The sequence below is a fragment of the Saccopteryx bilineata genome, chromosome 5, assembly GCF_036850765.1.
Source record: "Saccopteryx bilineata isolate mSacBil1 chromosome 5, mSacBil1_pri_phased_curated, whole genome shotgun sequence".
Classification (NCBI taxonomy): domain Eukaryota; kingdom Metazoa; phylum Chordata; class Mammalia; order Chiroptera; family Emballonuridae; genus Saccopteryx; species Saccopteryx bilineata.
This window is the reverse complement of record NC_089494.1, coordinates 30,560,089-30,581,939: the sequence shown is the minus strand read 5'-3', so window position 1 is coordinate 30,581,939 and position 21,851 is coordinate 30,560,089. Positions and strand designations below refer to the sequence as shown.

Sequence of the window (21,851 nt, the reverse complement as noted above, 5' to 3'; positions counted from 1 at the left end):
AAAAGGAGACAACTAGAGATGTCAGCTTTTAATTAATTGAATATAGAAAAGCAAACTCGTTAGAATACATCATCTTTTATAAACATGCTTAAAGTCAACAGATTTTATCTGCAGCACTATAGTATATCAAAAAAACAAACTCAATAGGAGTTAACAGAAATTAATTAAGTTGAACTCCTTTTGTAAGAAGGCTCGTTTTTACAAGGAACATGTAATACAGTGTACTCTATAGATTTTAGCCAGAAGTCCTGGGTAAATTTGAGAAGTATGTTGCCCATGGCGCGGCTGTAGCAAAAAGATTCAATTCCTGAAGATTACTGGGGGTGTTCTTTTTTGCTGTCTTTTCAGTATAGATAGTCTAGTGGCCATTACACAGTGTATTGTCTACCCCCGTATTCTATTTGGAATCTAGTCTGTTGTTCTTAGCTCACCTTTTATAGCACAATCACCTTGAGTTGGCACAGATCTCTGATTAAAGACTGATTCATGGGTGTCTCAGGACTTTCTTACCTGGTTGTACAATCACTACTCACATCCTTATGATCACTATCTGGGCAATAAAATAAGTACAAGATCCTAATAAATCATTAGTGTTTTCACCTATAAGCCTTGTATTAGAAGCAAAAGGAATTCCTTTTATTTTGCTTGGAAAAGCTCTTTAGATACTCTACAGAAGACTTAATTTTGAAATGTCAAAAACCTAGTTAAGAAGAATTCCCTTGAATTTTTAAAGCCCACTACTTTATCAAGTCAGATTACTGAAAAGCTATGTCCTTGGGCTACATTTCAGCAGCTTTTGAATAATTCCTTTAAAAGAATTATTGTTTAATGGTATGGCCTGGACTTATTATTTAATAGTATGGGGCAGTTAGAGAGGAGGCTGTATGACAACTGTTTCCATTAGTTTTGGTAGAATTACACTTGAATTCTGTGGATTATGTTAGTTCTTACTACTTTATAACAATTCATGTAGTAAAGGTTTAGAGCCTTATCCTAAAAGAATTTCCACTTCTCACAAACTTGTATCCCTTTATTGGAAACCGAGTGATTTATAGCTCAAAAGTTTCCCAGTTTCAGAGGCTTTCCAAGAATCATAGAACCAAATTGATTAAAGCTTAGCTACTCTGGTGAAAACTTTACTAATTTTTTTTTCAGCCATTGGTTCATGTTCTTGTTTGTTTATTACAATGGTTCACTTACATATCTTTACTAGAAGTAGGCAGTGCATAAGTAACTGAATAAGCTGCATTATTTAATTCTAAGCTGTTGTATCAGTGATTATTGAGCCATATATCAAATTGAGAATACAATTCTTTTCCTTAAGCCTTATACTCCTAAACATTTTAAAGAAAAACAATACTTGGAAATCTCTTAAGTCAGTACCCCAGTTGAGCGAACCCCCCATTTATCTCTGACATAGTTTAAGTTGCTGTTACGCTATAGCAAATGGAAACAAATGCTGGAGGCCTTGCTCCAAACATCACCACAAATCTTCCAGTTGAGGACACTCACAGAGCATGGTGCTGTCAACAGGCAATGGGGTCGATGGTCAACCAGCTTCTTTCGTATATTCCCCAGTGATAGCAGTGGCCATCACAGATTTCTGCCTTTTGAATTCCCCCCACCCCAGCATCTTTGGGATCTCAATCGGAAGTTTCAATCCTCAGTTTCAGAAAATACCCCGAAGACCTTTCTAATCTTGATTTTCTTGCGATCGCCTAAATTGTAGGTTATAAAAATTCCTTGTGTATGCTTTTCAAATAACTGATTAATTTACTTCTGCATTGTAATTTACCTTCCAGGAATGTTGATGAAATATGTATGCTTTGATTTACTGATTTATGTTAAGCAGGATAAAAATGACCAAATATTTATCCAAGTAAATAGGTAACTTTTGACTTTGGTGTTTAAAATTTTTGTTATTGCTAGAGCATATTTTTAATGAACCAGTTTATTGCTTTTAAAATTAAAATGTTGTTGTTGTTTTTTTTGAAACGTTTAAGTCATGAAACTTGTCGATGGTTCTTCTACAGGATCCTGGCTACTGGGTGAAGATTCACCACTTGGAATACACAGATGGAGGAATCCTGGATCCAGATGATATCCTGGCAGATGTCGTGGAAGACAAAGACAAGGTGGCTGACTCTAAAAATGTTTCTCTGTGCTTGTCTCTGTAGACCTGTGTGTTTTCCAGAGACTGAGATCCTTAACGAACTCGTGTGTCAGTTATTATTAAAAGATACCATCTGTTCAGGTTTCACCTGGACAGCCCATAAATCAAAGTTCTCCATCAGAGTTTGGAAAAAACTGGTCAAGGTTTGGGAATATGTTCATGGTAGCCTAATTAGCAGACACTTCATTCCTGAGAGTTCCTGATACTTCCCAGTAAATTAGTGTCAGGCTCTGCGGCTGCTGGAGTTCTCACTGTCATTGTTGTCTCTAGAGTTTGTTCTTGGTTCTTGCTAAATATTCAGTTCAATGCCTGAGATTTGAACATGTTTCAAGGTAGAGAATACAACGAGGAGGAATGTCTTACAAAGAACTACGGTGAGGATTTTTCTTCAAGGAGTTGCACACAACTGTCTTTTGTCATAGTTCTTTTCTGTGCCAAAGTAAAGCACTAAATTGAATCTTCCAGAAAAGTTTGAACATGTTTCGCCACCTACTTGGGAGTAATCCCATTGTGAATAACTTGTTTAGATGGGAACTTTCTTCGATCACTTAACTAAAAAAGGTATATATTAAACTATTCGGTTGTAATAGAATGGGTTATTGATGTGGAGACATTGTTTGTTACTGTTACTGTGTGGGGCTTCTTTTATTCATGGTCAGTGTGCCCTTCAGAACTGAACTGCAGCTCTCCCTGAGAGATCCTTTCCTCAGAGTTTCTTCTGCTGTGCATCCTAAGTGCTGTGTGCACTCAGCCCATTTATGTCTGTGAACATGTTTCTCTGTGTTGATTTTTGCAACCTCGGGGGGAGGCGTGCTTACGTTCATGTGTGTGTGTGTGTGTGCGCGCGTGTGTATGTGCATGTGTGCGTGCATGTGTGTGTGTTTTAACAAACTGGACTGGAATGTAAATAATTGATTTATTGAACTTAGGTAGAAATTACATTTTTTTTTCCCATAAGACCTTTTTGAACTTTTCGAATTTAGTCTTTATGAACATTCTGCCCATGTAATTTTCCTGTTTTCCATTGGTACTTAATCGTGGATTGCCTTGCATTGTAATTAGCCACTTTATAAGGGACAGTAGCTCTCTAAATAGATTGTAAGCTCCTAGAGGACATGAACCATGAGATTTCTATTCTTTGGTAATCTTGTATTAATAATAACTGGCACAACAGCTTACAAAACATGATTCTCAAAGAACACTTACTAGACTAATGAGTGGAAAAGAGGCTTTACTCTGTACAGTTGACTCCTGCTGTACATGATTTTGATGCTGACTTCTTTGTTGTTGGGGCTCACAGTGAATAATGCTGTATTATTTATGTTCATAACTTTAAAGAAGGACTTTCACTTCTGTATTTCACTGATGCACTTTTTGCTGCTTCTCTAAAGCCGTCTTCTTCCTTTGAAATATTCTGGGCATTTAGGTTGTAATGAAGAAGGTTTTCTTGTCCCAAATTTCACTGATGTCCAGTTTATTAAAATGAAAAGCAGAAAAGTGGCAAGTTTTAGAAGAGCCAGAAGAAAATGTCTCAACCCAGCCTCATCCAAGACCTCATTACAGGAAGTATGTCTCTATGAACAGTGCCCAAGGAAATCATTTGTTTTATAGAGCTCTTCCTTATTATGAATTCTTTTTAATTATCTTGGCAGTGTGCTTTTCAACCATAATCCATTTACTAGACCCAGAAACAGTATTATTATATATAAGCTCTGTTTTTAAGGGACTTCACCATCACTACTAAATAAGGTGAAAAGTGAGATAATCAGATAAAATCCTAGCAAAGTATTAGTGCTATTTGGGGTCAGATTTAACCATTCCCATAATATATTTCTCTCTTCTGCATGAAGTCTAACTTGTATTGTTCTGCAAAGTTGATGGGAATTTACACTTTTGATATAGCCAGAATATATTCTATGCCTATTTCTTTCTTTTTAAAAATAATGTAAGTGAAAAAGAGAACATCACTGATTTTTTTCCCCCTGACCTCTCCTCTGCAGTCATAAGATTTTTTCATAGTCCATAGTGTGGAAAGAACATTCTGCCATATTACCTTACATTATTTTTTGTCATTTTAGATTAAGAAGTAATTATAAATGATGCTTCAGGATGTTTAATAGCATATGAAATTTACTCAAGATCCTTTGAGGCATTGAGCTTAAATAAAATTACAACTCACCTATTTTCAAAGTGACTATCTAATAATCTCTTGCATCTAAAATATAGATGGAAAACATGCCCAAAGAGCCATGAATAGATGTATGTTTTCCTTGTGCCAAATTCCACATCCCTCAACTCCTAGGAAAGACTCACTACAGGTGAGAAATTTTAATTAGGAAACTTTGATAGCTTAGCTGGAAAGGATGAAGCCGGAAAAACAGAACCTTAGAATTAAGGCAGTATAGTCTGAGGCTATTTGTTTAGTATATGGAAAAGCCGTACAGTATACTTCTGTAACGACTAAAATTACAGGTTAAATGCTATTCTACTTAAAATCAGACAAAAAGCTAATATAGTTTAGTCAGTTTTCTAAAGAAAAGAAAATGACTTTCTAAACTTTTGGCACCAGAAGTTGTCTTTGGTCTTACCTCTTTCTTTGGCCAACACAGTGTGTGGTACATAGTGTCTCTCTGGGAGGTTTTTCTTTCCTTCTTCTTTTTCTCTTTCCCATTTGAGCCTCTTCACAGGAGAAGGGAAATCAAGTTTTTATGATAATGCAGTATTTCATCTTATATTTTGTCAGAATATTACTGGAGCAGCTTTGGAATTCTGTGTCTTATAAATAATAGTTGTATAAGATTTGTGCTGAAACTTATTAATTATCTAGTTGTGGCAGTCATTCTCAGAATTCTTCAGTTGTATATATCAGTCTGATGATTCAAGTTCTTCAGAATAAAAATCTAAGAATTTACAGCTTTCCACTAATGTTTCTTCTTTGGCTGCACAAGGCAAAGAAGACTTACTTCTCTTAATAACAACTACTTCATATTTTATTGAGCACTAACTGTGGCCCAGAATGCCTTTGCACATACACATTCTATTTTAGAGTAATCCTGTGGGCAGGAGCTATATATTATCCCTATTTTAAATTTCTTAGACTAGCCACCGAAATTATAAGTAACTTGCTAAAGACCACACGGTATAGTAACTGGCAGAGTTAGACTCTGGAACCTAGAATTTAAATTTCAGTACTGTTTTGTTCTTCTTCATCGTGCCAAGCAGTGTGTTGGGTGTTTGTATCTGTAATTTTTAATTATAAAAATTCCTCAATCATAAATAATCAACAATTTGTTTTTACACTGTTACATGATGTTAAGAAAAGGTTATACAACTATGGAGTATAATAAAATTAATTCAGAATTAGTATGCCATGCATATATAGTTAGCTTCAACTGCGTTTGTCAGCAGCCTGCTTCTAATTTCAAGTAAATGCCGGCCCTGGCTGGTTGGCTCAGTGGTAGAGCATTGGCTCAGCATGTGGATATCCCAGATTTGATTCCCAGTCAAGGCACACAGGAGAAGCCACTATCTGCTACACCCCTCCCCCACTCCCTTCCTCTCTCTCTCTCTCTCTCTCTCTCTCTCTCTCTCTCTGTCTTCCTCTGCTGCAGCCATGGCTCAATTGGTTCAAATGCATTGGTCCTGGGTGCTGATTACGGCTCTGTGGAGCCTCTGCTTCAGGCACTAAAAATAGCTCAGTTGGCGAGCATGGTGCAAAATGGGCAGAACATAGACCTCAGACGGGGGTTGCTGGTAGATCCCGGTCAGGATACATGTGGAAATCTGTCTCTCTATTTCCCCTCCTCTCACTTGGAAAAGAAGAAAACCAAAAAACTAGTAAATGCTTGCCAGTTTTAGCTCTGTTGCTTTCTCTAGCATCCCCTTTTCCAGGTCCCAGATTACTAAATTCAGGTACAGTCATTCCAAGTGGACTTTATAGACTTCTGTTGCAGAAACTACACTAAATGCAGTTTTATAGATAAATATATGCTGTATTCCAATAACTACTTTTCAGATGGATTGCACAATGTGCATAAATTATATACCGTGCTGTCTGCAAGAGGCAGAATATGGACCCTCAAAGACATTTACATCCTAATCCCCAGAATTTGTGATTATGTACGTGACATGCAAAAGAGTCTTTGCAAAAGTGAGTAAGGACCTTAAAATGGGGAAGTCATTCTGCATTATTTGAGTATGCCCAGTATAATCACAGGGTCCTTATAAATGAAAGAGGAAGGCAGGAGCATCAGTATTAGGAAGACAGTGTGAGAAACAGTTGACTGCCCTGTGCTGGCTTTGGAAATGGAGACAAAGAATGCAGGTAGCTTCTAGGAGCAGGAAAAAACAAGGGGTGAGTTCTCCCCTAGAGCCTCTAGAAGGAACACAGTACTGCTGGCCTCTTGGTTTTAGCTCAGTGAGGCCTGTTTCAGACTTCTCACCTACAGAATTGTAGGTTAAATCTGTGTTGCGTGAAGGCCCTCTGTTTGTGGTAACTTGTTCACAGCAGTAATAGGACACTCATACACTGTCTTTTATATCATTTTAAACCTTTGAAGTGATGATGACTTTCTCAGACTTCTTACTAACTGGGCTTTTTAGATATTGAAGGACAGGGAAAATATCTTACACTTCAGTCATTGATTGCTATGTGCATTCCTTCCAAAATCTATCAAAATGATTCTCAATTCATAGGGTGAGCCTTCACTCTTTGGGACTTGAGTTAGCTGTTGTCTTGTATTATGTAGAAATCATTTCAGTGCCACAGCCAAGAGCTAGGTAATATTTCTTTATTGGTTTCTCATTGTAATACATACAGGCCCTAAGAAGTCTAAAGATTGACACATACTAAGTCATTGCAAAGCTTATTGTTCATTAATTGCTATTATTTGAATGTGAGAACCTCTGAGTTTTGAACTTTTTTAATGATTGTTTTCCCTGTTAATTGTCATTATTATACTTTGACTTGGTTGTAGAAGACAATTGTGATGTAATACTGAAATACAGCAATATAAAACCTGTATTATATAAATTGGATTACTGCCACAGTATTACTCAATATATAAAAGTAAAACTATATTATGTGGTAAACTACAATGGGGGAATGTCTCTATTTTTGACAAGACTTTGACAGTCATCAAAGTTTATTTTGGAGAAGTGCCAAGATCCTCTGAATTCCAGTGAGGGTGGGTTGGCTTCCTGGATCACATGTGACATCTGAGACTGAAATGTTAGTTTCAGTTCAATTTTTTTCCTTATTAGTAAGGCGACCAACTTTTTACAGTGAAAATGAGGACAAAAATAAATTGAAGAAAACAATATTGTTAAGAGAAACATTTTATTCATTGCAACAATAATACCCTATAATATGATAAATGCATAATAAAAACATCTGTAATATTTTATATTGTAATTATGCTTACATGCCTATTAATTTTTTATAATAATTATAAGAAAAAAGTACTCATTTAGATACAGATACGTCACATCACACGCAATAGCTCAACTCTGCATCGATCGAATATGGGCATTTACAGATTAATCTTCCAATATCAAAAAGGAGGACATGTAGGAGGGAGGACTTTTTGAGGGAGGACGGAACTTACAAAAGAAGGACTGTCCTCTCTAAAGAAGGACGATTGGTCACCTTATTATTAGTTATGTGTCCTTGGGCAAGTTTCTATATTTTTACTACCATCAATTTTTCCATTTGCAAAAGGAAATAATGTTAGTTTTTATAGGGTTAGTGTAGGAAAACTATATTGTTTTAAGTATAGGATAGTATATAGTAAGTGTCCATAGTACATGTTAGCTGTAATGTTAATATTATTATTATGGTAGTGTTATTAGTGTATTTTTACCTTTGTTTTGATTGAGCCATTAAATGCTTGATATTTAAATATATTAAAACATCAAACTATTTTTCAATACAGTCTGTTTATAAAAATGCATATTAACTCTCTCTTTTCTCTTCAGATTACATAACTCTTTTGCCTTTTAAAAAAAATTCATATTAAATTTAAAGTTTATTAAATTGCCTTAAATTAATACTTTTGTGGGAAGATTATTATTATGATAAAACATGTGGATTTATTGATATATATTATTGAGAAATCAAAATGCCAATATGACTAAATTTTGTATTAGAAAAGAATACTTTTTATCAAAATAGAGTGTTTTGGTAATGTAAAGAAGCATTCAGAGATCTCCTGTGGTTTTGAAATGGAGCTGGGTTTGCACACTGAACTGTGACCTGTAACCAGACACTGTCCTTGAGCCCGAGTTGCTTTCCCAGCACGCTCTGTTGCCCTCTAGTGGAATAGCAGCCACCTGGACACTAGCTCACAGGAGACACTCCCTGAGTGTGATGATGTATTTGGTTTGATTTTGTTCTGAATTAACGTCTACTGTACTTTCTGGAACAACCTCCGGACTCAGTCATGGATGGTTAGTAAAACCGCATTACTGGTTAGTAAAAGCCAGTCGTGTCATTTCTTCATGGTCACCAACCATACCGATATTTAACCTGTGCTTTTATGAGTTTTCTTAGAGGAGCTAAAGCAAAAGCTGTGCATTTATAAAACCCCTTCATTTGGTTCAGACTTCTTCTCAGCTTACTCTTCACTTGTTGAATGGGTAATGGCTGGTTTTGAGGAAGTATGTAACTTTTTCAGTGTGTAGTTAAACAAGTTATGAGATTATTGTGTTTTTCTGAGGACAGGGGTGCTAAATTAACTAAGACTCCTTAAAAAAATGGTCCTAGATTAATTACATCATTTTTGAGCCTTCATTTTTGTCAGTAAGACTCCCATTTCAAGGGGGACACACCTACTTTGAACCCTTGATTTTTAACAAATCAGAATATGGGGCTTTGGGTTTTTTTCTCCTGAAGTTTTTCTTTGGTTCATGTGTATTGAAGTTTTGAAACTGTATTTGAGACAAAGTTTGCAAAATGTTTCAGAAATAAATATAAAAGCTACTAAAGAACAGAAGTATTACTTTGGCCAAGAAATTCCATCTCAAACTTTTAAAGTATATTTTCTGCTTTTAGAATTACAAAGTTATAGAATCATAGAACCTGAAGAGGCCTCAGCATTCATGTGGCCGAACCCCATCATCTTGCAGGAGAAATATCTGAACCAGGAAGAGCTTACAGGGCATTCCAGATGATGTCTTTCCTGAGTCCACGGCTTCATTTCCTTCTAGAATCCTGATAACATCTGGTACAGATCAAAACTGCTCAGTTTCCTCCCTCCAAGTTGCTTATTTATTCAACTTCTTATTTCTATCAATAAGAATGTCTTCTCATAGTCTTCCAGGGTTGAATGTGCAATTGTTTGTAAAATTTATTTAATAAATCCAAGTTATTCTTTCCTTTAACCTGTCTCGTGTGTCTAGTTCCCTCTTTGTATTTCCCCAGCTAACAAATAATATCTCATAATGTCTCCGGCGGGTTACTTAAATGAGGAATTGGTGGTCTAGCCTTTAGCTTCCTCCTTACCCCTCCACTGCGGCCTGAGCACAAGCAGGGTGGCTAAGAGCTTGCTTGGATCCTCGACACCAAAGGCAGTTCGTTTCTTGGCTCTGCTAGATGCCTCGCTTTGGGCAAGTTACTTAACCTCTTTGTACTTAGTTCCCTTATGGGCAGTTGGAGCTAAAAATAGTACTAATTTTAAAGTTAATATATACATGTAAAGTGTTTAGGAGAGTATCTGGCCTGTAGTAAGTCAGCAGAATGTGTTAGGTGTTATTACAATTAACATAGTACTACTGTTGTTAATGTAGATTACCTTATTCCTAAAGTAATGCTTCAATTGTATCATTTTTTTTTCCTGTGTATACTGAATCAAGTCCAAACCTCATATCTGTACATTATATTCAGAGACCTCAGAATGCCCCCAAACTATCTTTCTCAAACTCAACCCTCTCTAACCTCAATAGTAATAAAACTACAGTATTATTCTCTTATGTACTATGTGCTTTCTTGCTCCATAGCTTTCTCAATGTTGTTTTCATCGAGTGTGTCCTCTCCCTACACCCTGCCTATCCAAGATTCATTCTATATATTTTAGACTGTAGACATTGTGAGGAAAGGCCTCATGAAGCCCCACTGCTGTATTCTCAGTGTCTGCTGCTGTGCTGGCACTTTATAGCTGTTCTCATAGTTACAGGGTGGAGCTGAATGAATGAGTGAGTGAATGGATGAATGCATATGTGCATGTTTTCAGGTCTGGAGTGAGCTATTTAATCATTCTCAATTCCAGTTTATTTTTCCTTGATAAATGAGATTGGGAAATGATATCCTTTCTCATGGTAGCCTTGGGAAAGATGAGAAGTTGTATGTGAAAATGCAACAGAAATTATAAAGTACTATGTACATGTAAAATGTATTTATTCCTGCTGCTCAATTTGTATTGATCTTTCAAGATCTGGGTCAAATTGCATTTTTTTTTCCAGTCAGTATTTGCCAACCATCCCTATCCTAAGTGAAATTCTCTGTGTCTGTAATTTTATAGACATAATTAAGTAGTCTTTAAAAAAATATACTATTGCCTAGTAACATTTTGCAGTTGCCACCTTGAGAATCTTAAGAATTCTATTATGGTTTAACTTAAGTCCTAGTTTTGTATCCCCAAATGAATTATATGCTCCTGTACAACTGGGATGGTCTTTTAAAATATTTTTAACACCTGAATTTCTTGCCTGTGCTTTAATGTTTAACAGATATATTTGATTTTAGATAGTGATAGAGTTGCAAGTAGAATCAAAGATTTCGACCCTCCTTTTTCTTTCACCAAACTATATTGTCTTATTTATTTATTTATTTATTTATTTATTTATTTATTTATTTATTTTTGTATTTTTCTGAAGTTGGAAACGGGGAGGCAGTCAGACAGACTCCCGCATGTGCCCGACCGGGATCCACCCGGCATGCCCGCCAGGGGGAGATGCTCTGCCTATCTGGGGCATTGCTCTGTTGCAACCAGGGCCATTCTAGTGCTTGAGGCAGAGGCCATAGAGCCATCCCCAGCGCCCGGGCCATCTTTGCTCCAATGGAGCCTTGGCTGTGGGAGGGGAAGAGAGAGACAGAGAGGAAGGAGAGGGCGAGGGGTGGAGAAGCAGATGGGCGTTTCTCCTATGTGTCCTGGCCAGGAATTGAACCCGGCACTCCTGCATGCCAAGCGATGCTCTACCGCTGAGCCAACTGGCCGGGGCCTATATTGTCTCTTTTAAATATTTCAGCAAGAGGCAGTTTGTGGGCACGTTTCAACCCCAGAGGGGCACTTACAAATCCATGCAGAGACAAATGGTGCTGGGAGACAGTAACTTAAACCAAAGTAATCCAATGATGACCACGTCAAACATGTTCTCCCTGGTGCCTTCTGCAGTTCACTAGGTTGGTAACTAGTGTGTGTGTGTGAGAGAGAGAGCGAGAGAGAGTGAACATCTGTGTGCAGTTGTGTATGTGTGTGAAGTGTGGGTGTGCTCATTCTGCACATTTGTGATGCAGAGTTTTCACCAGAGGTTGGAAAGAAAATATCCAGCTTGATGGTTCTGGAAATTTAGCAAGGTTTTGAGTACAGTGAAGATGAAAATATAAGAAAATATTTGATAAGTATGTTTAATATTTGATAAGCCCATGCTTCAAGTTTGGTTGGAGGGGAAAAGACAATAATATTTGAGATTACAATAATATTTTACTTAGAGCAATAAATGTAATTCTAAAAATAAAAAAAAATCAGTGAATGTTTTCACCATCACAGCATGCCTATGGCAGTATGTTATGTTAGTGGGCCCAGTTCTTCCAATGTTCTCTCTCACACTAACTTCTTTTGAGGCTATGTGTAGGCATATCTATGCCCAGGAAGTGTGGCACTATTATTTTTTACATACATCTTTCTTTGACTTATATAATTGACAAATGGCAGTTGCATTAAAATACTTCAAATTATACCAAATGGAAAGCTATAAAAGTTATAAAGCATCCTCTTTAAAAAAGGCAAATGCCTCTGGGTGCTAATTGAGCCTCACGTCATCAACACCTAGGTGTATATCATTTAAATCAGATGGTATCCCCCTACTATCTAGCTAAAATCAGCTTCACTGAAGGAATATTGTAGAGTGCTGTGTGGCACAGCACTGGCCTTTGGCAGATGAATCTGGGTTTTTTTCTGATTGTAGTTCTAATGTTTCTCAACCTGTTTTCTCATTTGTAAAATCAGCTACCTCTGTTCCACTGACCACAGTTTGGCAGAGGATCAAATGAAGTTGTGTATGGTGACACTTTGAACCCAAAGAAATAGAGCTCTTCTGTTCTTATCCCTTGCAGCAGGGGTTCTGATGTAGCTAAGCAAACTTTTACTTGTTTGTCCAGGAGGGACTTCCTATGGTGTAAGGACATGGAGCCATGGGGAGGAATCTAAGGGAGGTTTGGTAGGAAGGAGGTGGTTATGTGAAAAAAACAGTCTTCTCTTCTGGTCATTCAATGAGGTGTTCAGGAAAGAAGTGACTTCTTTAACCAGGAAAGAGGGCAGTGGTGGGGATTGTAAAAAGAGGCAGATTACTAAAAAGACGATTGAATTTGCCTTTAGGAAGTTAATAGGTGGGAAGAAAAGACATCAGAGCTTTCATATGCAGATAGCAAGGAAGGAATAAACCACAGGACAAGGACACTCAGACCTTCCCAAGCTTCAGGAACCTGATACAATTTTGTATATATATGTCCACTACCTGGTGGTGGTGGTGGTGGTTCTTCTTCTTTCTTCTCCTTCTCCTTCTCCTTCTCCTTCTCCTTCTCCTTCTCCTTCTCCTTCTCCTTCTTCTCCTTCTCCTTCTCCTTCTCCTTCTCCTTCTCCTTCTCCTTCTCCTTCTCCTCTCCTTCTCCTTCTCCTTCTTCTTCTTCTTCTTCTTCTTCTTCTTCTTCTTCTTCTTCTTCTTCTTCTTCTTCTTTTCTTTTCCTCTTCCTCTTCTTTCTTCTTTCTTCTTTCTTTTTTTTTCTTTTTATTTGGTCAGAAAGACAGAGAGAGGGACAGACAGATAGGAAGGGAGAGAGATGAGAAGCATCAGCTGGTAGTTGCTTCACTTGAGTTGTTCATTGATTGTTTTTTCATACATGCCTTGATCAGGGAGCTCCAGCTGAGTCAGTGATCCCTTGCTCAAGTCAGCACCCTTGGTCTCAAGCCAGCAACCTTGGACTTCAAGCCAGTGACCATGGGTCATGTCTATGACCCCACGCTCAAGCCAGTGACCCCCGTGCTCAATCCAGATAAGCCCACGCTCAAGCCAGCAACCTCAGGGTTTTGAACTTGTTTTTTCAGTATCCCAGGGGTCAATGCTCTATCCACTGCACCACCACCTGGTCAGGCTGGCTGGTTCTTCTTAATGATTGACAGTAGGCTTCTTAAAATGGAAATGAACTGGGTGCTTCTTTGAAATGGTGTGAGTGTGTCTGTCTGTCTTAGGATGAGAGAGGTCTCAAGAAATAAAATAAAATGTTATGGAAACAAAAGTATGTACCTGAATACCTGAGATCTCATGATTTAAGGGAAGGAAAAGGAAAAGAAAGGAAAGGGGCAATAGGAGGGACAGTGCTTGGTACTGACAAGTGACCCCTGAAACTTAAGCAACTATTTAGATCCTTGATATTTTTACCAAGAGATATTAGTTATTCAACCATTTCATGAGACTAGCTATGTACCAGGCTTTTAGTTAATCTTTTACTATGCTAGTTATTCTATTTCCATGAGCTCAAACTCACTTTATATTATTAATTAGCTACATTGTGAATCAGTTGAACTGTTGGGGGGGCTATTCTTAGAATCAAATTAATATTTATAACACTTATATTGAGGAACTTGTTCCAAATTCCATTTACATGTACAGATGCCTTACATTTAATTCATTTTTAGTAAAAATATTTAATTTCATTAAACTTGGCTTCTTAAATTATAACTTTTTAAGATTCTATAAGTATATAGTTTTCTGTTTAAAAATAAAGTACATTTCCCCATCATGAATATAGAACTTTACTTAGAGACATTTTCCAGGATTACTAAACTTTCTATTTACTACTTGAACCTAAGTTCTCTTTTTAGCTTCCCTTCTTTTGATGTTATGAATCAATTTTGAAGGATCAAGTGACATTTCCTTATCAATAAAGAAGAAAGCCTCCTTGTGCAGATTTTAATCAGAGGAATAAAATAGCATAGAAGATTGTTCCTATATAATATCTATAGTAATCTTAATTTAAAATATGTTACAAGTGGAGCACACATATTTACACAAGACTTAACCATTAACAGATCAGAAAGACTACAAACTAATATGATTTGAGATGATTCCAATAGCCCAACATTCTGAAATGTGTGTATACGTATACAAACAAAAAGTTGAAGAATTTCCTAGTGTCTGATAACAGGATTAGAAGTTGATTTTCTATACTGCTTGCTTAGTGTAGCCATTGTGTACTAGTTCGAAATGAATGCAACATGATGGCATAATGTGTCCTAAAGAGCCCATCATTTAAAGGGAAATTTGACAAAGCTTTTGAATCATTTATTTTAAAAACAGAAGTACTTAATATTGCTACAACTGCAGAACCTGGGACTGCACTGGGGAAGACAGGGTTCAAGAGAAACTGCTATAACTGTCCTCAAATATTTGGGTGATCATTAAAAAGAATGAATTCATTTACTGTAATCCCAAGAAGTTGGGCCAATGACATTTTAAGGAAGTGTGTGTCAGCTCAATAAGATGTGAAGCACATGCCACTTTGGAAGGCACTCTCAGTCACTGAGAGTATAGAAGCAAGAGCTGAGCAGACATTTGCCAGGAATTCCTCTTTTAGGTTTGGAGTTTGATTAGACCAGTGGTTCTCAAACTTTTTGAAGTCAGGGCACATTTAAAATCCTACGAATAATTGTAGGCACACTATATACAAATTTCTGAGAAATATGTTATAATAATTAAATCAAATATTAAAGAAAAAAATTATAAAGTCCAAGCGTGCTTTTATGGTAATCAAATGAAATAAATATGACAAAATTAAATTTATTCTGACATTAAAAATTTTTATGTTAGAGTTTTTGAGTTATGCTTTTTAGAATTGCTAAAAAAGAGGGGTTAAAAAATAAATGACAAAAAGTTATCTTTTTATATATATAGATACATTCTTGTAAGATTTAGTAAATTTGGCAGGTCCTGGCGCAAATATATTAAGTTTTTTCATTCTTGTGTTTATGAGAAACATGAGCCTGATGTGTCCTAGCAATTTCTTCAATGTTTGGGCATATATTTGAAAGGGAAACTCTCATTTCCTCCTCAATATTCTCATTGAAGAATTCCTCTCTTTTTACTCTTAATTGTGTTGAGGGTAGAAAAGCCTAATTCACATAAATAGGATGTTGAAAATTGTAGTAAAATGTTCAAAGCTTTTGTAAATATTGCCACATACTCTTCTTTTATAGAAATCCAAAAGGCTTCAAGAGACAATTCCTTGTGTTTAATCATCAATCCACGATCAGTGGATATAGCTGCCAGTTCTTCTTCTTCTGTTTATGTAAAACCAAAATCACTTGAAGCCTCCATGAATGGGTTTCTAATCCAATTGTATTGTTCATTGTTAAGTGATGGAAAATGCTATAAATTAAATTCTTCCCATCAGCCTTCAAGTCCTATTTGATTTACACTTAACTTTTGCTCACTTCCAGAATTGGATTCTTCAATAACACGCTTCTTTTTGAGAAATCTATCCATTTTATTTGGGTGTACTTATCTAAAAATAATATAATGATGTGTTAATAATAAATATAATAATGATGTGTTAACAAAAAGAGCAGTATTTCTGTAATGAAATGGTATAATAGCATAACTATATTTATTTTTATATCTGGGCACATGCCGTGAACCAGCACAGCTAGTAATTCCAGGTCCCGAGTGGGAATAGTGTGAAATTCAGAAAATACGCAGAGTTAAGAAAATAATGGGGTCAGGAGGGCCCTGTAATTGCTGCTGGCAAGAACAAAGTGTGCCCAAAAACCGCATCTTGCTTTATTTATAGGGCAAAGTGAGGCCATTTGCAAATCAGTGGTCTCTGATCACGTTTCCAAGGCAACCCAAGAATTTTACCAAATGCAGAAAACCCCCACCGTACATATCATCTTAATTTTACACCAAACAAAGGATAGAAGAAATTTGCCTCCAGTCTTTCTGGGGAACATGGAGGGTAGGGTAAACAATCCAGCACCATAGTTTAACAACTTTTTGCATCCTAATCAGGCAAGTGAGATGGGGGGTTGGGCAGACTGTCAGCTTACTGCCAATTCCCCACACCTCTGTCCCCCCAAAATCTAAATTCCAAAAACCCTCTTGGTTTTTTGGTTTCCAACAGGCACATATTTCTCTGTAATACCATAGAGCACACCTGGAAATCTAAGGTGCACACGTTGAGAACCCCTGGACTAAGGACTGTGGAATCAGAACATTCTGTTTTTGGCCTTTTTACATACATAAAACATAAATAATTGTGTATATCTCTTAGAGGAGCACAGAGGCTATTTTTCCCAGGGATCTTCTCTTGATCCAGTCTTCCTAGTTTTTTTGTTTTAACATCATGAAGAAACATTTGCTGCTAATCTTGAAATGTTGGGCTTTCTCCTTAACTAGCTGTAATCTTATTTACAACAAGAAACTGGAAACTATGTTTAAAGCAAACAAATTAAAACAAAACAAAACAAAACAAACAAACAGGCAATTTAAGAAGTTAACCAGAACTTAGAATGAAGTACAGTATAGTAATCTTCTAAGTGAGTCTGCGATGGCATGAGATAATGTGATTAATTCTCCAGCTTCCTCTAAACAGTGAAGATGTTTTGTAATTATTAGTTTTCTGGAATCTTCTAGAGAGAAATGGAGCCCTGGACCTCTACGGGCCCCTAGATAGGGCAGAATGGAAACTTTTTCTATCACTAAGGCAGTGGGAGTGCTCACAGCATGGGCATTGGGAATGTTTTTGGATTTTATAGCCAAGTAACATAAAGACAATGGTTCTTGACATTTTGACATTTAAATCACGATTATTCTTTCCTGAAATTGCTACATGGCAGTTAATGTCAGAGTTCTTTGAGCTTGCTGTAGAACTTGCCCCTCTCCTAAAACTACAGGGGACATTTTGGTTTAGTTAGTAAGATTGGAGGTTAAGTGAGAAGTGTTGGAGTTGGGGGCATGAATGTTACTGGTTAGAATAATAATTTGCAGATTCGGTGTGCTGATGACTTGGAAAAAAGAAGTGCTGTGATAAACGTCAAAATAAAACAAGCAACAAAGAATAATATGAAGAAGAAAGTGATGGAAAAATGATAAAATAATGTTGACATTTCCTTAGGGAGACCTAATGTCAAAGGCATAAACACTCAAGCTATTTAGATGTCTCTTTTCCAAATGGAAACTTCTATTTAAGGAAGTATTTAACTGCAATGATTGAACATAATGGATGAAATATTTTGCACTTGACAGAGACTTCAATCTGAGATGAAGCTTGTACTCATATATAATGCATTAAAATATGGAGTGCAATTTCTGATTGGCCAAGTTTTAATTTTAAATTTTAGTATCTTTTGTGTATATAAATACAAACAGGAAATTCATCAAGTTGTTGTGTTTTAGGAAAACTTAGATTGAAACCGTGTATACTTCTTGCTACATTGATATTTGAAATGAGTATTCAAATAAACATAGAATATTAAACATCCTAAGGCATTGTTCTTTGGATCTTTGCTGTTCATTGGAAGTCAGAAACTAAAAATGAATATCGGATTTATTGAAATGAATTCTTATGGAAGTCTGTTTCTGCATACTGCTTAGATTTTTCCAAAACTAAATATTTTCCTCTTAATTGGAAAAAAAAATTCTTTTATTCAACTCTAGTATCTGATGGCCTAAGTCACCAATAATAAACATCATAATATGGAATTAAGAATTTTTAAAGTTTTAGTTATAGCTTTATTTGAAAATGTAATTTTTAGACAGTGAAAATAATCATGTCTGGATTATTTAGAGCACTATTTTGACAGTAGTACATTTTATATAAAATAAATAACATAGATTTAAAAAACTGATAGTGTCTCCATATAAGGAAAGGAATGCAGTTTTGGATTAAATTTTTGACAAACAATCTTTTATTATGACATTTAGTTGATTAATACTTCAACCAAAGCATTGTTTTAAAATCTCTCCTTTCACTATCCATTAGATCTGTGGCTGCAAGTGCACATAAAATCTGGCATCCACTTTGTACTCCTCTCCATTCACTTTGGGGCCATGCCAGGGCCTTGGTAATAGTGTTTAAATATAATCTAAATGCTTTGTTTTAAGAACCATCTAAGGCCAGACAGTTTTTTTTTATGTGATTTTCTTGTTGCATTTGAGTGACACACAGATAGTGTCAAAACAAACTATTTTAAGACTCAAAGGTGATAGGACAGGAATTTTGAACAAAAGAGCCATTTGCAGATTGTTTCTTTTGGTTTGAAATTATATAGAACTATTTCCCTGCTAAAACTGTTAACATCTGTTCAATCTGAAGCCTGTATAATTTTGTCAACCAGTCTTACCCCAATAAATTAAATAAAAAGAAAAAATAAATCTCAAAATTAAAATACAGTCAAAAGAATACCAAAAAATCATCTGTAATCATATCAAGCGGACATAATCATTATTAAACACCACATATATAAATTTTCATAGAGATATTCCAACATCAATATTAAATATATATACTTTTCATACAAAACTGATAATTTTTTTTTAACTTTACATATCCTTTTTACTATGTATTCTTTCTTTGAAATGTAATTTTTTGTATCAGCATAGTGTTGTATTCTTATTTGAATGGGAATTTTTTAGCATCTTTCTGTTTGAAGTTTTTGCTATAATTCTGGTCAATAATTACTCTAGTTACTAGAGGTAAAATTTGAAAGCAAGGTGTATGTTCAGTATACAAATCTTGGGATATTTTAAGAAAGTAACTTCAAGCATTTAAGTACAGCATAGAGTTCCCGTTAATAAAACTGTAAGTATTGATAAATGACTGTTAATGGGCTCACTGGGCTGGCTGCTTACTTAGGCAGCTGTATGTTGGGTCTGATCTCTGCTATGGTATTTGGAAGAAATTCCCATTTGTCTTACAAGAGATTAGTGGTAAATTATTAGCTGTAATTTGTTTTAGAACATTTTTCTCTTAAAATATACATATGAGTTTAAAGCAAGGCTAAATTTTTAAAAATCTTAAATCTGTTTTATGTTTCGAACATCTATTTTCTGATGAGTGTTATTTTGTTATGAATTTTAACCATTGTGTAGCATTTTCATAATCCATAGAACACCTTTTTTCACCACTTAAAAAGAATTATACTTGTAGATGCCTTCTACCAAGGAAAGGTATTCCAAACATGAAAATATTTATTAAGGAATTATAGGATTGTAATCAGAGTACTATCTACGATTCTGATTAGAATTGACTTCATTGAGGGTTTACCAAGGATGAGACACACTACTGAAATGCTTGTATTATCTCATTGAATCTTTAGGATTATCCCGTGAGGCAGATCTGTTCTCCCCATTTTACAGATGAAGAATCTACTGTTTAGAGAACAGAACTAAGTAGTTTTCCCAGTCAATGGCTGAGCAAGGAATCAAACTCAGATCTCTAAAGTCAGAGTTCTCAACCACCATGCATAGATACCATTTGCTTTTTTATTATGTTCATGGCATTTGGAACTCCATTGAATTGTCTCTGCACTGGCTGACGAATAAAGTCTTTGTGGCATGAATCCATGCCTGTGATGTGGTTTATGTACAAAGCAATAACATGCCTTTTGTTAAAGAGATTGGGTGTATAGAGAGAGAGATGGGCTGGAGAGTCACAGGAAGTGACAACTAACTTTCTGTTGCTTTAGTCTCTTGTGAAAAAAAAAACAACTTGGTTGTGAATTTCTTACTTTCATGAAATGTTTTAATTTCTGTAGCGTTGCCATGCATTATTCAAGATTATAAGATGATTTGAATTTCAGGAGCAGACAGATTTTCTGATGAGGATTTCAAGCTGTGTAATTATGAAACCCCATATAGGTTAAAAGTTCAGGACTCGTTAGCTTAATCATTAAAAAATAACCAATTTATAAGCCTGACATTTCATTTTAGAGGGGTAGGCTTACTGAGGGATTGCTCGATTCTGCCGCAGGTCCCACCACATACTGAGAGTGTTCACGACCACCTACCACAGAGCTTACCTTATATTATTACATCATTTGTAAAGAAAATTTCTATTTTATGGTGGCACATTTTATGCAATAAAGTAAGGCACATTTCTGGTAGTTTCCTTAACACTATTGTTGGCTCCTTAAAAATTCAAGGAGATTAATGGATGAGTGCCAACTATCAAGAAGGCTCATTGGAACCTGTTACAGCTGTCGGAGTGTACATTTCGGAAATGTATTGTAAAATTTCTTCAGGGAAAGCATACATGTTTCAGAATAAAATATAAGGAAATAAATATTCAAGTAAAAGAGGTAGCTCATAAAGGTTTATTTTTTATTGTGTAAAATATACATAACAAAATTTACGATTTTAACCATTTCTACTTGCACACAGTTCGCTGGCATTACTGACTATTCATTTATGAATATTTTAAATTTTGAATGAAATAATGGAGACATCATTGAGAATATGTTTCAATTCATAGAGATGTTTAAACCTTGAAAGCTTTTCGCTTTTCAGTTTATGTAAACGGTAACTGTGAAGTCGAGGTTTTTGTTACTTCAGGTAAGAAACATGACGTCTAGTGATACAAATGAACACTCTGCTCATCTTTGGAAGTATTGCCGGGGCATGCTTCTTTTCTTTGGGATGCGAGGGTATTGAGTGGAAAACTATATTCATGTCAAATAACCTTACCTAGAACTATTTGAAATGATTAGAGAGATCATGATCACCAAACAGTTAAAAGAGGAAAAATAAAATATGATATTTATGAGATTTTTGACTGGCATGAGGATTTTAATGCATATTATCTTGCTTTGCTAATCAAGGTGATTGAGATGCACTTGCCTGTTAAGTAGAAGTTACTTTCGACTTAGAGTTATCAGGGATTTTACATTTCTCATCTCTTCTTTTGAATGCTACATAAACCCTCCCCTTTGAACATGAGGGGAGGGGGGGTCACTATTTTTTTTTCTTAGAATATTACTGTGATATGCTTAGAATATATATACATATATATATATTATGTTTCCAGAATGATAACAAAAAAGAATTTTTTACTGGTTTATTTCATGCTTGGTGAGATTCCAACTGTCAAAACATTATAAAATTTTGAACCTAGAGGCACATTTCATTGCCAGTGTGCTAATTACTGCAGAGAACTAGAGCGAGTCATTATGTGGTAGTATTTATTAGAGCTGCCCAATTTTAATGTTTTTGGACCAGAGACACTTAAATAAAAGGTTAAGCTGTTTTGGCACAGAAGTGGGAAGAAAAAAACAGCATAGGGCATGCAACACTGTCAAATATAATCCGGGAAGGGTGGAATTAATTGAAAATTAGTCACCTACTTGCATTAAGACTCAACGTCTTATTCTCAGGGATGCTCTGAGCATGGCAGGTCTTATTCTTGATTTATTTT

The 21,851-nt window shown here is 35.8% G+C and overlaps 1 protein-coding gene across 2 annotated transcripts in view; it reads left to right on the top strand.

The window, feature by feature from the left end:
- Positions 1–21,851, top strand: part of PARD3B (par-3 family cell polarity regulator beta) — a 1,080,223-nt gene that overhangs the window by 152,090 nt on the left and 906,282 nt on the right. For both annotated transcript variants that reach the window (XM_066278755.1, XM_066278754.1), the window contains exon 2: positions 2,034–2,135. In XM_066278755.1, the coding sequence (XP_066134852.1) occupies positions 2,034–2,135 (102 nt within the window). The remainder of the gene's footprint in view (positions 1–2,033; positions 2,136–21,851) is intronic.